Below are 17877 nucleotides of genomic sequence, written 5' to 3' on the forward strand. Positions count from 1 at the left end.
TTGTCATAATTCATTAAGCAAATGCTTGGCATGCAGCATTCATTGATTGCGAACTGCGAACTGAAACCACGAGCCAGCACAAACGTGCAGCATTTGTAATGAAGTTTAGTATTCACAACAAGTCATATTCCTGTTTTTCTGTGTCCAAATATGATAAGACTTTTCTTATGCCATTTTATATACATTTAAACGTGCCCTAGATTATGTTTTTAAAAGATGTAATATAAGTCTAAGGTGCCCCCTGAATGTGTCTGTGAAGTTTCAGATCAAAATACCCCATAGATTTTTTTTATTAATTTTTTTAAACTGCCTATTTTGGGGCATCATTATAAACGCGCCGATTTTATGCTGCGGCCCCTTTAAAGGGATAGTTCACCCAAAAATGAAAATTTGATGTTTATCTGCTTACCCCCAGGGCATCCAAGACGTAGGTGACTTTGTTTCTTCAGTAGAACACAAATGCTGATTTTTAACTCCAACCGCTGCCGTCTGTCAGTCAAATAATAAGAGTGATTGGGAACTTGAACAATAAGAGTCGAAAAAACTTCCATAGACAAATCCAAATTAAACCCTGCGGCTCGTGACGACGCATTGATGTCCTAAGACACAAAACGATCGGTTTGTGCAAGAAACCGAACCGTATTTATATCATTTTTTACCTCTAAAACACCACTATGTCCAACTTCGTTCAGCATCCGGTTAGTGAGGTCTGATCGCGCTCTGACAACGGAAGTGATGTCTCGCACTCATTGAAGTATATGGGCGAGACATCACTTCCGTCATGAGAATGCGTTTTTTGACCTCACTAACAGGATGCTGAACGAAGTTGGACATAGTGGTGTTTTAGAGGTAAAAAATGATATAAATACTGTTCGGTTTCTCGCACAAACCGATCGTTTCGTGTCTTAGGATATCAGTGCGTCGTCACGAGCCGCAGGCTTTGATTTGGATTTGTCTATGGAAGTTTTTTCGACTCTTATTGTTCAAGTTCCCAGTCACTCTTATTATTTGACTGACAGACAGCAGCAGTTGGAGATAAAAATCATCATTTGTGTTCTACTGAGGAAACAAAGTCACCTACATCTTGGATGCGCTGGGGGTAAGCAGATAAACATCAAATTTTCATTTTTGGGTGAACTATCCCTTTAAATCCCGTGGTCCACGCCCACAGAGCTTGCGCTTGCCTTGAACAGTGCCTTAAAGTTTACACAGCTAATATAACCCTCAAAATGGATCTTTACAAAGTGTTCGTCATGCATGCGGCATGCATGCGTCGGATTATGTGAGTATTGTATACTGTTATATTGTTTACTTCTGATTTTGAATGAGTTTGATAGTGCTCCGTGGCTAACGGCTAATGCTACTCTGTTGGAGAGATTTATAAAGAATGAAGTTGTGTTTATGCATTATACAGACTGCAAGTGTTTAAAAATGAAAATAGCGATGGCTCTCTTGTCTCTGTGAAAACAGTAATAACCGATGGTAACTTTAACCACATTTAACAGTACATTAGCAACATGCTAACGAAACATTTAGAAAGACAGTTTACAAATATCACTAAAAATATCATGTTATCATGGATCATGTCAGTTATTATTGCTCCATCTGCCATTTTTCGCCATTTGTTCTTGCTTGCTTACCTAGTCTGATGATTTGGTTGTGCACATCCAGACATTAATACTGGCTGCCCTTGTCTAATGCCTTTTATAATGTTGGAAACGTGGGCTGGCATATGCAAATATTGGGGGCGTACACCCCGACTGTTACGTAACAGTCTGTGTTATGTTGAGATTCGCCTGTTCTTCGGAGGTCTTTTAAAGGGCACCTATTATGCCCCTTTTTACAAGATGTAATATTGGTCTTGGGTGTCCCCAGAATGTATTTGTGAAGTTTCAGCACAAAATACCCCACAGTTAATTTATTATAACCATTTGAAAATGTCATTTTTGGGGCCCGTTTTAAAAAGAGCTGTTTTGGTGTGTACCACCTTAAATATAAATGAGCTGCATATCCCCGCCCTGCCTTTGGATGAGGGCGTAACTTGCATACCTATGGCAATAAACAGTCGGTAGAAACAGAATGGCTGAGAGTGAGAGACCCGCTGTTTTGAATGGCATTCAGCCGTACATGTTTGAACCGGAATCAGACCCAGATGATGAAGAGACTCCGGCAGAAGAAACACAATTGAGAATGGAGCAGGACGTCCCTGAATGGTTATTTGATACATTTATGTACTTATAGAGTTTTAATCGCGTCCCCTTTGCAATTATGGATGTGCAACACACACACACACACACACACTGTGATAACGTTCGCACAATTTTTTGAAACTACAAACACAAATACTGTGATAACGTTTGCTAAGTAAACATACACAGTTTTTAATACAATATCTTTAAAAAAAATATATATACGTGTGGATACACACTATACAAACAAGGTTTAAATTATATACACAGACATTCTACGACGACGACAACAACTTTAGACGCATTTGTTATTGAATTGGCTGACATCGACTGAAATGACTATTTGCTCAAAAAACATTAAACACACTTACTTCTTCTGGAGGTGACGTTGGATCGCGAACAGTAGGCAACGATCCACACTTGAGGATTAACTTTGAAGCAAGACCTGCTTTGAATTGACTCTCGTTCTCAAAACAGTCAGTCAAAAAATGATTCGCGCAAACAAACGTATTTTGGAATTTTGAGTGGCGCCTTTCCTTCGTAAATAAAATCCATCCACTGCGTTTTCAGTGGCTCTGATGTCGGAAGTAAGTGAAAACTACTATATTCATTATTACATCCCACAACAGAACACTTATGTTTCTTAGGAGACATTACCGGCTGTCGTTGAAACAATGGAGGATGGTTGACAGATCACCGAGGGCGGGGTCTATGCCAAAACCAGATTGTCAATCAAACCACGTGGGTGGGGCTTAGCGCAATTCTACGTCACAGTGAGAGCAATCTTAGAACAGGGCGTTCTGAGACAGTGCTTATGAATTATTGAGATTGTAAAAAAAAACACTGGGTGGATTTTTCTCATTCTAGGGTGGTTTTGCTCACACACTGCCAACACACATTTATGGTCAAACACCATGTAAAAGTGAATTTTGCATAATAGGTGCCCTTTAAACAAATGAGATTTATATAAAAAGGAGGAAACAATGGAGTTTGAGACTCACTGTATGTAATTTCCATGTACTGAACTCTTGTTATTTAACTATGCCAAGATAAATTCAATTTTTCATTCGAGGGCACCTTTAAGATGTTTTATGGCCTTAAAATTGATACAACTAAATGTAACGTTTTAGGGACGCATGGGGCCTTGATTTAACAGGTACTTATTTAATGTGTTTTATGTTCCTCAGTTAAAATTTTTTTATATTAAACAGGCTTACCTGCCATCATCAAGTCCTACACAGATAGTATTTCCAACTCCAGTGGAGTTGTGAGGGCCGGTTTCAGCATCCTCTGAAGGGGTAGGCTCAGGCACATACTCCAGACACATCACTCGAGCGCTCATCTGAAGGGATTTTACAGGCCGAGGTGTCGGTCTGTTCAAGGAGAAAATGTCCACCTGGCCTTGAGAGGAATCACCTCCACTGGCTACCTGAAAAAACAGAGCAAGGACAGCACTATTATAGGTAGTCATCCAACCAAAACCGCTCTCATATCCATGACTATACAGGTAGGGAAAGAAAATAACAGAGGAAGGGAAGGGTCTTTCTGTTTTTCTGCCACTTTCAACCACTCCCTCGGCTTTGTGCTTTCACTTCCAGTGTCGAGAAATACATGAAATACATGAAAATGTGTACTTCCTGTGTACTCTTGCACTTCCTGTGTACTAAGCTTCCCAGGCCTGTTATTTTAGTCTCGTCACTTTCAATTTCACGGTAATGGCAATGTTAAAATCATATATCTCCTAAAATTCAAACTTATAGTCTTTCACTTAATAAAGTCTCTAAAATTCATGCACTATCACCCATAACATCAAACATCTTTTTTTGAAACTCCAGGGATCTTTTCATCGCTGAAGCAGAGGAAAAGGTGGGGTGGAGAGATGTCTTTTGAAAGCCGCTGAGCTGTTTGACAATGGAGGGTTTCCTTTGGGCTGATGATTGATCGCCTTCTTAAGACAGAGACTGAGATGACAAACTCGATCCTTGGTGAAATTACATGTAGTTGACAGAATAAGACTTCAGCACAGTGCTGCTCATAAATCCATCCTCTGGTGCCTTGCCTCAACAATTGATCTAGGTTCTGCTCCCATCCATTTTCCTACAGAGTTGCTTTAAAATGCAGACTCTTGTTACACATTTGGATCACATTGCATCATAAATTAATAATCCCCCATTTCATGAAAAATAGTGTTTGTCTTCGCCCCCTGCATGGCCGCTTACCTCCTCTCATGATTACTCGTTCATGCATAATGCAAGGGAAGCAACCCGCTCGCTATTAGAAATTAAACGAACTGATCAGCATCCCATCATGCCCGCCACACAAATTGGCTCATCTCTCCTTGTGCAGCACTAAACTGCTCCAATTACAAAATCCATACAAAAAAGCCTTCGAGAGGTGGTTTAACCGAGGGAGATAAAGGGGAAGAGTATTGCAGAGAGTCTGCTGACCTCATTATAAATAGCACTTGTTTAGGGGCCATCATTTATGATTACCACAGGATACTGAGCCCAGTTGCTGACCGTGTTGAGTGTAATCTATATCTATAAAAATATCTATATAATATCTATAGTCTATATAAATATCTATATAAATAAAATAAAAAAACAAACAAACAAAGGGAAAACAATGGCAGAGTGGGAGGGATGCTGCCAGACAGCAGAGATTAATTATCATTCTCAGTCATGTTATGTGAGCAAAATGGTCAGGCTAAATATAGTCTTTAACCTTACAGTTCCCCTCTAATTTGCATGCAATCATTTGTCTGATTTGTATCACAGCGTAGAATCTAGATGGCCAAGGTCTCGTGGGCTGGAAAGAGCGAGGCAGAGCAAATAACAGCCTGTTAAGGCAACGCAGTGGGAGATAGGGAGGACTTATCTTCAGGCAAGAGGCACAAAAAATAACTGAATCTCCCTACGTTTTTTGCTACTGAGCCGCAACCTCCAGCGGGCCCTTGTTCTCCTGCTTTCTCACAGAGGCCCAAATCCATGTGCGTGAACACGATGATGATCTACCCCTCCTCTTTCGATTTAATTCATCCAGATTAGGTGGAATTACAGTTTCCTGACAAACTCATCAGTACTTGTTTGGAGGAGTAGATACCTGGAATCATGCCCTGGACGCATCCCTGTTTTTTGGCCAGAAAGCCGTGAAAACCAGTCTTAGAGCCAAAGCTCTGGACAACAGAACATTAATTAGGCTAAAATTGACTAAGAGCCTAAAGGGAGCAAAGGTAGCCTGGGGAGAAAGACTTCATCTGTCTATTTGTACACACTGGGCAGATTCAAACATTTGTATTTGACATTCTTTAGAAAGTGTTTGGCTTTATAGATGACAAACTGAGAATGACAAATAGTGAAATAATGCTGTATGCACCATTCAGAATTGATCTGAATATACATTTTAAATTCCAGTCCAATTCTTGATGTGTAGTATAACTAGAACTTTGAACAAACTTCATACAAGTTGAAAAAAAAAAGAAAGAACAAAAGTCTAATCATTGTAATAACTCATTACATGTTATTATCATACATGATACATCATACAGTATTATCAACTTGTGTATAGATCTATATACACTGCTCAAAAAAAAAATTAAAGGAACACTTTTTAACCAGAGAATAGCATCAAGTCAGTTAAACTCCTGGGATATTGATCTGGTCAGTTAAGTAGCAGAGGGGGCTGTTAATCAGTTTCAGCTGCTTTGGTGTTAATGAAATTAACAACAGGTGCGCTAGATGGGCAACAATGAGATGACCCCCAAAACAGGAATGGATTTACAGGTGGAGGACACTGACATTTTTTTCCCTACTCATCTTTTCTGACTGTTTTTCACAAGTTTTGCATTTGGCTAGGGTCAGTGTCACTACTGGTCGCATGAGGTGATACCTGGACCCTACAGAGGTTGCATAGGCAGTCCAACTCCTCCAGGATGGCACATCAATACGTGCCATTGCCAGAAGGTTTACTTTCTCTCCCAGCACAGTCTCAAGAGCATGGAGGATATTCCAGGAGACAGGCAGTCACTCTAGGAGAGCTGGACAGGGTCATAGAAGGTCCCTAACCCAAGTGGTACTCACTGCAGAGTCTATGATGGCCAGCTCCTCCTCTCTGGACGTCCAGTGGGGTGGAGGGATAGAGTTGAGGGTAGGGTTAGGGTAGGATTAGGGTGTGGTTGTTCATTCGCTCCTCCTCGCTGGACGTCTAGCGAGGGGGAGGAAACAATCTCCACCCATTTGCTCTGCAGCGAGCACCTTCTCGCTTGACCCATCAGCAGGACCAGTATCTGCTCTTTTGTGCAAGGAGGAACAGGATGAGCACTGCCAGAGCCCTACAAAATGACCTCCAGCAGGCCACTGGTGTGAATGTCTCTGACCAAACAATCAGAAACAGACTTCATGAGGGTGGCCTGAGGGCCCGACGTCCTCTAGTGGGCCCTGTGCTCACTGCCCGGCACCGTGGAGCTCGATTGGCATTTGCCATTGAACACCAGAATTGGCCGGTCCGCCACTGGCGTCCTCTGCTTTTCACAGACGAGAGCAGGTTCACCCTGAGCACATGTGACAGACGTGAATGGGTCTGGAAAAGCCGTGGAGAGCATTATGCTGCCTGTAACATCGTTCAGCATGACTGGTTTGGTGGTGGGTCAGTGATGGTCTGGGGAGGCATATCCATGGAGGGACGCACAGACCTCTACAAGCTAGACAATGGCACCCTGACTGCCATTAGGGTTCGGGATGAAATCCTTGGACCCATTGTCAGACCCTACGCTGGTGCAGTGGGTCCTGAGTTCCTCCTGGTACACAACAATGCCCGGCCTGTGGCGAGAGTATGCAGGCAGTTCCTGGAGGATGAATGAATTGATACCACTGAATGGCCCCCATGCTCGTCTGACCTAAATCCAATAGAACACCTCTGGGACATTGTGTTTCGGTCCATCCGACGAGGCCAGGTTGCACCTCAGACTGTCCAGGAGCTCAGTGATGCCCTGGTCCAGATCTGGTAGAAAATACCCCAGGACACCATCCGCCGTCTCATTAGGAGCATACCCTGACGTTGTCAGGCATGAATAAAAGTACGTGGGGCCATACAAACTACTGAGTACCATTTTGAGTTGCTGCAATGAAATTTCAGAAAAATGGACTAGCCTGTTGCATCATGTTTTCACTTTGATTTTCAGGGTGTCTTTGAATTCAGTCCTCTGTAGGTTGATAATTTTCATTTCCATCAAATGATGTGACATCCTTTCATTCCTAACACATTACCCAATCCATATCAGTGTAGATATCCAGCATGATATTTTTCCCCATTGAGATTTGATGTGTTTTCAAAGTGTTCCTTTAATTATTTTGAGCAGTGTACATATATATACACACACATATTTGGTAAAACTTTACAATAAGGTTCATTTCTTAACTTTAGTTAATGTATTAACTAACATGAACTAACCATGAGCAATATATTTGTTACTGTATTTGTTAATCTTTGTTAGCATTAGTTAATATAAATACAGCAGTTCATTGTTTGTTCATGTTAGTTCACAATGAAGTAACTAATGTTAATACAACTCCTGATTTTAATAATGTATTAGTAAATGTTGAAACAATGAAGTAACTAATGTTAATACAACTCCTGATTTTAATAATGTATTAGTAAATGTTGAAATTAACATTAACAAAGATAAATAAAGGCTGTAGAAGTGCAGTTCATTATTAGTTCATGTCAACTAATGTAGTTAACTATTGTTAATTAATGAACCTTATTGTAAAGTCTAACCATATATATTTATATGTACCTGTATATGCTGAATTATACTTCCTGTCATTCAAATTCAAACTCCAATTCAACATCCTGTGGACAATTTAATTAAAATGCCTTCTCATGAATCAAAAAAGATCCAATTTTTTAAAAATGTCTGTGCCTCCACTGCAATGACATGGTTTAAAGAAAAGAAAAGATTTAAAGTATAATTCTTGTGCCACTAGCAGCACCAAAAGGCATAAATTATTATCCCAAATACGCCTTCCGTACCCTACTCTGTTGACATGCCCAAAAATCATGCCGCTGACATCAAACGTACAGAACAACTACTTACTTTGATCATTACTAACCAACTAACCAAATAAATAAAATCCCAGGAAGTACACTGTGAATAGGCAAAAATCAATAGCTGAGCCTCAGCCTTAGAGGTGAAGAGGCTAAGAAGAGTGAATTTGTCGGATGACTGGCTGGCTTACTGTCTTGGACTGATTAGAAACAATATCATTATTTTGATCTAAGCCATGAGAAAAATTCCAGCAGCCCATCTTAGAGTGATCTGATTACTGTCACTACTCATTTGGAACACTAGCAGTGAAAACTGCCTGTTTTGATGATGATGATGTGCTATCAGTGACTTATAAGTTGGAAGTAGCAAACGACTGAATCATTTCCTCTCTTCTCACATCTCTCAGTCCAGTCGAGTTCACCGAGAAAATGACACCTGCTATAAGCGGAAGATGTGTTGATTGCTTTAGGGGTTTCTTTAACCCTGCTATAAGCTTGTACAGCCAGAATTTTGACTAGCAGGATAAAGTCTGGTCAACATCGCAGCTTATTTTGACAAAGAACTGCCAACTTATCGAGTTAGTTCACCAAAAAATGAAAATTATCCCATGATTTACTCACCCTCAAGCCATCCTATGTGTATATGACTATCTCTTTCAGATTAACACAATCAGAGATATATTTGCAAATATCCTTGTAAAGGCCTTCTGAAAAGAAGCGATGAGTTTTTGTAAGAAAAATATCCATATTTAAAACTTTATAAAGTTAAAAATCTAGCTTCCGACAGATGGCTGTACGCATCGATTTACAGCAGAAGAGTGAAATCTGACTGGACACGTGCAATGACGAACACAGGGGCGCAGAGGATAGAGAAAAACAAAACACCGGTCACAAATTAGAAGTTTAAAACGAGACGTTTGAAAGAGAAATGTCAGAGGATTTCGATATGAGAAGAGGAGCTTGAGTTTGTTGCACAGCCATATTTGTTTTAACCACGAGAGGCGTCTATGCTTACAATTCTCCTACATCCTGCGTCATACATTGCTTCAGGGGTTACTCATTAGGCTCAAGTCAACTTGCGCAGTATGCGTACGGTTGTATGGCGGAAGCTAGTTATTTTAGATTATAAAGTTTAAATATGGATATTTTTCTTACAAAAATCTTTTGACTCGCTTCAGAAGGCCTTTATTAACCCCCTGGAGCCATATGAATTATATTTACGATGGAAGCATTTATTTTTGGCTTCAAAACAGGCTAGCGTTATAAATCTTTAGAGAGCCAGGATATTTTTGAATATATCTCAGATTGTGTTTGGCTGAAAGAAGATAGTCATATACAGCTAGTATGGCTTGAGGGTGAGTAAATCGTGGGATAATTTTTCACTTTTGGGTGAACTAACCCTTTAAAAATCTTGAATTAGGCTTTATCTACAATTGCTGCAACCGCAATAATAAACCTGTGTTGAGTACAAAAGACTGTGGAAATTTAAGTAGATTTGGGATCTGAATTTTTGTTCATCCAGAAATAATAAATTAATGATTATTTCACAGCCACAACTCAGAAAGCAAAGCGGAAATATTATCTTACTTGCTACTAATTGCCTCAAACAAACCTCAGTCTATTTTTCACAGATTTGACATCTTTAACCACACAAACTGTTAAATTAAATGACTATTTCTTACCCAAAACATTAACATGCCCTGTTTGATTGCATTTGGTCTTACATTATGCAGTAGATCAAGCCTACCTGTATTTATATATCTGAACAAGAGGCAGAAATTGAGTTTACAAATGTTGCATAATAGCACATTTTAACCCCACTGAGACTAAATGGATGCACTGAGATATATTAAAAAAAACTGACCCCTGCACTTTAAGCTACAGAGTGAGATTTAGATTCAGGATCAAATGTCAACAAAATCATATTTTGGATATGCAATACTAAGGATTTTTGGCACTGGAAAGAGGACATAATCCGGCCAGATATAATTTCCCACTGAAAGTCTCCCTGTATCTTTTAAATCCGGCCAAGTCCACCCTCAGTGCTCTTTAGAATACCCACAAAAACAATTAACTCAAAGACACAGGCAAGGGCGTCCTTTTGTGTCCAACCAAGGCTCGAATTGGATTTATCCCCCTGCTTTGGGGGATTATGTGATAAATTGCCCACTGCACCAGAGGAGGGAGGAGAACGAGAATACTGTGTGAAACTTTTAAAGGTGATTTCACAGGGCTTGTTATGAAAAGCTGTTTTATTTTGCAGAAGAAAATTTCTTTGCAGAATACAAGTTATTCCACTGTAAATTAATGGTAAATTAATGCTTGTCGGTTTTAAACGACATTCAGAATTAAGACCTGTGTGGCATAAGTGTGGTTTAATGGTGAGGAATAATAATTACATTTAATCATTTAGCAGATAAAAATGTCTGCTAAATGTTTAAATGTAAATGTAAATTACAGTCTGTTCAATCTCTGATGTCACCGTTTCACTGTTCGTGTATGATAATATGTATATTTTATGTGCTTCTGTTTCTCCTTACCCAAAGGTAGCCTTGAGGAAGTGAAGTGCTTGCCGCTGAGAATCCGAGTAAAGCACACTGAACAGGATTATGAAGAGCAGCCTCCAGCTATAAAAAAAAAAAGAAACATTTTTTTAAATTCTTACCTAATGACTCGACCTGAGAACTGAAAATGCAATCAATTTTTCAACAAGTTTGGTTACATTTATGTAAATATTTAATATACTATTTGAGTGAAACATGGTGCTAACAATGCCAAGCTCCCAGGTAATGCATGAACTGAAAAGAGTAAGTGACTTTCGATAAAAGCGTCAGTTAAATGTGTAAATGCGCAAAAAAACAAAAAAATCTCATTTTAAGGTTGTCTAGATATTTTTACAGGAAAAAGAAAAAAAATATAGATTAAGAAAATGATTTTATGATTACAATGAAGCAATGTGGCTCAGATCATGTAGTGGGTGGCATCTTTACAGAGACCATAATGTTGCGTGATATCACGCCATATTAACAGACCACAAACAGCCGCTGTTTGGGAATGTTTATATTTATTGTGAAAAAAGCTAGGAGAGATGGCAGAAAACACATCTGATTTAATTAGGGAAAGAGGGGGGTTTGATATCTATGAGGACTGAATATTTTTCATGTTGCCCCCAGTGGAAACTGGGCATCAATTGCTAGCTATTTCAAGCAGTCATTTCGCAATTTCCCCACTTTCTCAAAGTGTAAATATAAACAGGTCCAAAATAATGCTAGCAAAATGTCAGTTTCAGTCAGTCAAAAGCTCTGCCTCTCCTTTCTCCAAACCACTCCCTTCTTTTTGCACAAATATACCAAGTTTCCTCTCTCATCTTTACTGTTTATCCCATTTTTATATAATCCGTCCATCTGCAGTGACAGAAAATGTCTAATTTGTAATTAAATGCCAGTCATGGCAGGAGCACATATGGCAGCCTGCGGGCAACAGAGCTCGGCTGGTGGAGGGAAGGGACAGACTGTGGCTTCTGAGTCACTTGAGAACACTGTTGCTCAGTGAGGAGCACAGGCAATCTTCACATGTGGAGATTGCTTTGTCTTTGTCCATTCTCCGATGAATAGCAAGTGCATTTGCCTGAATATCTGCTTCAGTCGCAGTCCCCCAGAGTCTAAGACACATGCTACATGATTCCCCAGCAACACATTTATTCTGGGTTCTCAAACGGCACTTCGCAGGACTCCTGTCCAACTGCAGAGGTAATATACTGTTTCTGGTGAATGGTGGCCCATCCTGAATGCTTCTTTTTATGTATGGAATTTCAAACATGCTTTGTGACCTGTGGCACTTCATAATAACCTGTCAGAGAGCGAAGGGTTATTTTAACATCAATGGGTCTATGCTTATTATACAGTGTGGGCGATTTCAAATGCATAGGATGCTAAGAGTGTATTTAAATGACTGGTCTTGATTTTAAGATGCTATAAAACATGCAATTATGGGTACAAGGTATTATCAACATCAACCTCAGTTCACTCATCCCATTAAAGGTGCTAAAGAGGATGTTTTGTTTTATACATTTTTGCAATATTACTTGAAACTGTCTTTACTAACTGATAAAAGACTATTTATTAGGTGCACTGAAAGGAATAATATTAATATACATCATCTGTGCACGAGGTAGGGCCTTAAAAACATCAGCCAATCGTTTATGCGATCATCGCGTAAACGATTGGCCCTCTGGCTTGTCAATCACTGCCATGACGTTCGTGCGCGGCTGCACGCTCCAGTTTTTTTATACACTCTACAGGCGCTGCATGCAATGTTTTTGTCAGGAGACAGGAGTAACAACTGCAGATTATGAGTTACCTGCGGTGAGTCCGACATAATGAATCCACTAACACGATACAGCGAATGCCAGTGGTAAACACTCGTGTTCCAATACGCGTGCACGAGTTTTGGGAGGCGTTCCCTTGAACGCCCGGTTGTTCTTACGCATGCGCTCATTTCAAAAACTCACTAACAGTCTTTGGATTCTCAGTCGACGAAAAGATCCTCTTTAGCACCTTTAAAGAGATTGACCAAGAACAAGGAAGCAACAGATCTCATGTTTGTACTGTGTTGGTTATGTGTAGTATGTGAAGTAATAGAATAATTCTGGTTCTGATTCTTTTAGCAGTTTTAAAGAACAAATAGTGTTGAAACTATTGGGTGAGTTTTGGGTGAACTATCTCTTAATGAGTTCAGGATAAGACCTGATTATTAATCATAATAGTGTCAATCATTCAAACTCAGTTCACATTGTCAGTGGTTCATAGTCAGCAGCTCAGCTCGATGTGACTAAATACTCTTAAAGGCCATTTAATTAGCATCATAATGCCTTATTCCACTAAGCCTCTTGCTCAGATGCAGGTGCAACACTGGAGAATCCCAATGGGAGAAGGAGAGGAACCGAGGAGAGATTTGATGGAAGACTTCTGTTTGGGTGCTCGTCTGGGGAAAGGGCACTAGGTGAGCTAATTAAAGAGAGATTTGTTGATGAAGAAAGAGGGCGGCCACACAGCTGCTGGCCCCAGTGACCCACTGATCTACATGGTATCCACCCCACCCTTCTGGGTGACAGGCGTTATGCCAGCTCCAGGTGGTGAGTATCCTTTCCATAGGCCATGAACTCATCTGGAGGAAACCCATATTAGCTTTCCTTGCACAGTCTATCTCATCTGCAATGTGTCTGCATTTAATCTTGTAATCAAATGCACAAAGACAGCCTGTCACAGCATCTAGACAAACAGGAGAATGTTTTTAAAAGGCAGACATCGAAAAAATGGAAGTGAGGAAGATTTGAGAAAAGTTTTCAATGTTTTAACCAAAAAGCAAGACTACAGAATTGTTCACTCGCCTTGATATGCGGAATAATAGAAGAAACCAACTCAACCACTCAATTATTATGAGTCATCAGGCTTGAGGAGTGTTGGGGACAGAATCCTTAGAGCAAAACAAGTGGAGTGTTATGCTTTGAAGTGATTTTCTGTGACGGCAATCAAATCTCCATTCTACCTGTGCTTTAAAGCATTTTAGATGTGATGAAGACTACACAAAAGACTCTCAGAGATAACAAGGAATTGCAAGTTTTGGTCACCTTTTATGACTCAAAGGGACCACAATAGAAGGTTAAATTATATGTTATAGTTTATAAGTATGATTTCTAAACACATTATGAAACATTTCGCTTTAAAACCACACTGAATTGCAACAACAATAACAATATGTTAGAAAAAAAAAGAAAAATTGACACTACATTTCAAGAGTTTGGGGTTTTACAGTAAAAACCATAATATTCTGGAATATTATTATTACTTAAAATGACTGTTTTCTATTTAACTATTTTATATAAACAGTTATACTGCTTATTTTTGTGGGAACCATAAGGATTATTTGATAATTATTTGAAGAATGTCAAAAGAACAACATTCATTTAAATTTGGTGCAGATGAGAAAAAAAAAAAATGACATACTACTAGTTTGCAGAAGTAGGCTTTGCAAAAATACAACTAATTAAAGGGGTCATATAATGTCATGGTTACAAAAAAAAATTCTGCTCCAAATTTCCTCCATAATCCTTAAATGGAAGACATTTGGGATGACCAGAACCCTTCCTGGAGCTGGCTGTCCGGCCAAACTGAGCTATCGGGGGAGAAGAGCCTTGGTGAGAGAGGTAAAGAAGAACCCAAAGATCACTGTGGCTGAGCTCCAGAGATGCAGTCGGGGATGGGAGAAAGTTGTAGAAAGTCAACCATCACTGCAGCCCTCCACCAGTCAGGGCTTTATGGTAGAGTGGCCCGACTGAAGCCTCTCCTCAGTGCAAGACACATGAAAAAACACCTGAAGGACTCCAAGATGGTGAGAAATAAGATTCTCTGGTCTGATGAGACCAAGATAGAACTTTTTGGCCTTAATTCCAAGCGGTATGTGTGGAGAAAACCAGGCACTGCTCATCACCTGTCCAATAAAGTTCCAACAGTGAAGCATGGTGGTGGCAGCATCATGCTGTGGGGGTGTTTTTCAGCTGCAGGGACAGAACGACTGGTTGCAATTGAGGGAAAGATGAATGCGGCCAAGTACAGGGATATCCTGGACGAAAACCTTCTCCAGAGTGCTCAGGACCTCAGACTGGGCCAAAGGTTTACCTTCCAACAAGACAATGATCCTAAGCACACACAAGCTTCACAACAACTCTGTGACTGTTCTTGAATGGCCCAGCCAGAGCCCTGACTTAAACCCAATTGAGCATCTCTGGAGAGACCTAAAAATGGCTGTCCACCAATGTTTACAATTCAACCTGACAGAACTGGAGAGGATCTGCAAGGAGGAATGGCAGAGGATCCCCAAATCCAGGTGTGAAAAACTTGTTGCATCTTTCCCAAAAAGACTCATGGCTGTATTAGATCAAAAGGGTGCTTCTACTAAATACTGAGCAAAGGGTCTGAATACTTAGGACCATGTGATATTTCAGTTTTTCTTTTTTAATAAATCTGCAAAAATGTCAACAATTCTGTGTTTTTCTGTCAATATGGGGTGCTGTGTGTACATTAATGAGGAAAAAAATGAACTTAAATGATTTTAGCAAATGGCTGCAATATAACAAAGAGTGAAAAATTTAAGGGGGTCTGAATACTTTCCGTACCCACTGTAGCTGATGTGGAGTTAACTATCTTAAAGTCATTGATTGCATATTTGGTCATGATAATCTGTAAATTGCTCATGTGGGAACGGTTGTATGTTGCCTACAGAGCCAGAGAATATATGCTGCATGAAGACAGAACAGGTATAGTTTAGTTTAATTACGGTTATAACTTGTCATGTTGTCATCTTGCTTTTATGACATGCTATTGCATTTGTGTTAAATACTGTATTGCAATAACATGGCCTCACTCCCTTTGTTGCGTGTTCCTGGGGGCAGGGTTTATGTAAATTTTAGAGTTAGTGATGTCACCAACCCGGGAAGAATGGTGCTGGTTCACCAATTAATTTGACTTACTTGAGTAAAATTCAAAACTTTCTGTCCATCGTTTCTACTATTTACAGTTTGTTCTGTATGTTCAGTTTTAAGCCATAAAAACCTAAGTTACATTTCAGATTAAAACAGACAAATGGGCGATGCTCTCAGTGATACCAAAACAGTGCATAGTTCATCTTTAACTCCACCACACATTAAAACACTTGGCTGAGCTGGGACTCCACAAGACCATCATTGAATAAACTCTGGTTAGCATTTAATCCACAAAGCCTGGCTAACACGAAGCATAGCAAATGAATAAAAGTCTAGCCTGAGTCACTAGAGCAAAGCGGCACTTCACTCCGATGAAAGAAATCTCAAATCCTCCTGACAACAGCATCACAGGCAGCTCCCACATGCTAACAAACACTAATAGAACTCTTCTGTTGGTTATTAACTGATAATTGCCAGACTTTAGAGTCCTCTTTGCCACTTCTTCTTCACTCTTAGCCTCAGGGTGAGGCAGGGAAAGTCAAGATAGCACAATAACAAAGCGCCAATGCTAACCTGATCACAGCTCGAAAAGCAAACTGTATTTGTATGTTTGACAGGCTAAATCAGTGCTAGTCCAGGGCTCATGCTGTATCGTAGAGTTCACGCTAATCCTTGTGGTGTGGAGGAGAGCTGCAGACACTAGGAACCCAGAGAAACGCTGCATAATGCAAGGCTGACATGAGTGTGTTTAGCATTCTGCTTCATTGCAGGATTAGGAAGAGGGAAATGGGAGTGGATTAGCCTATAGGAATTCAATACATGTGTGGGAAAGGACCAGTGACAGGGCAGTGGGACTAAAGCACTAGAGAGGTTGTGGCAGTTTAGCCTCAATGTGACTAAATTAATATAAATCGCCCAAGTCCCACCCTCTGAAACAATGACGCTGTCTCAAAGACAGTGACATGTTAGTTGTTTTCCAATATCCCTTGGTGACTCTAATGCAGATGGACGAAAGGATCAAAGATGAAATGAGCTGCAAGTGTTATGATTTCATGAGCTGGATGAAATCCAATCATTTAAATTTCACGGATCGAGATAAGCAAAGATCAAAGTGTCAACCTGCTGAGCTATCTGTTATGCATTTTGCATAGAATATTTAGAGTAATGTGAGAAGAAGTATAAGTTTTCAGTTGGACCTCTCAAATTTTAGCCCTCCAGTTACTTGGTGTTGGGTTTACGAGCTGGATTATGGCCTATATGGCTGAGGTATTGAGTAACATATGCAAATTGCAAGGGATAGTTCACCTCAGAAAGAAAATCCTGTAATCATTTTCTCCCTTGTGTCATTCATATTATGAAAGTAAATGAGAGCTTGGGCTGTCAAAAAAAAAAAAAAGACAAACATAATTGTATCATAAAAGTGGTTCATACAATTCATGAACTATATTCCAAGTCTTTTAAAATTAAATTCATTTTCATACTAAAAAGGAAAAATAAAAAAAGGGAATTTCCAAAATTTTCTATAAAAAGTAATATTTTCTCCCTTGTGTCATTCATATTATGAAAGTAAATGAGAGCTTGGGCTGTCAAAAAAAAAAAAAGACAAACATAATTGTATCATAAAAGTGGTTCATACAATTCATGAACTATATTCCAAGTCTTTTAAAATTAAATTCATTTTCATACTAAAAAGGAAAAAGAAAAAAAGGGAATTTCCAAAATTTTCTATAAAAAGTAATATACTGTATATAGATTTGGAACAACGTGAGGGCAAGTAAAATAATGAGAGAATTACAATTTTTTGGGTGAACCTTTCACCCATTTATCTATTTCAACATTTCTTTCTTCTTTTTTTTATATATATTATGCTATGGTTTCTGTAACAATTGATTGAAAATTTCACATTAGTGCTAGGCTGGATAGCGCTGAGAGTCATTTAGCATATTGGTGTACCATAGCGCCACCTGACATTGGCAGGATATCACTAAGCAACATTCATATTCATGCAGGCATTGATATTTCCCTCCTTATGTCCTGCTCAGTCATTCTGTACTTTGTCATGCATCCAGCTAATGTGATAATCCAACACATCTCTTCATCCCTGCCCAGCACAACTTCTCTGACATGCCGGGATTGTTGCGCCATAGCTGAGATGAAAGCTAT

At 39.5% G+C, this 17877-nt stretch overlaps 1 protein-coding gene across 2 annotated transcripts in view; it reads right to left on the reverse strand.

The window, feature by feature from the left end:
* arhgef10la (Rho guanine nucleotide exchange factor (GEF) 10-like a) overlaps positions 1–17877 on the reverse strand; it is a 145983-nt gene that overhangs the window by 23029 nt on the left and 105077 nt on the right. For both annotated transcript variants that reach the window (XM_048173226.1, XM_048173225.1), the window contains 2 exons: positions 10775–10861; positions 3407–3618 (listed from right to left, as the gene is read on the reverse strand). In XM_048173226.1, coding sequence (XP_048029183.1) covers positions 3407–3618; positions 10775–10861 — 299 coding nt within the window. The remainder of the gene's footprint in view (positions 1–3406; positions 3619–10774; positions 10862–17877) is intronic.

This window comes from Megalobrama amblycephala, linkage group LG21 (genome assembly GCF_018812025.1).
Source record: "Megalobrama amblycephala isolate DHTTF-2021 linkage group LG21, ASM1881202v1, whole genome shotgun sequence".
Taxonomy (NCBI): domain Eukaryota; kingdom Metazoa; phylum Chordata; class Actinopteri; order Cypriniformes; family Xenocyprididae; genus Megalobrama; species Megalobrama amblycephala.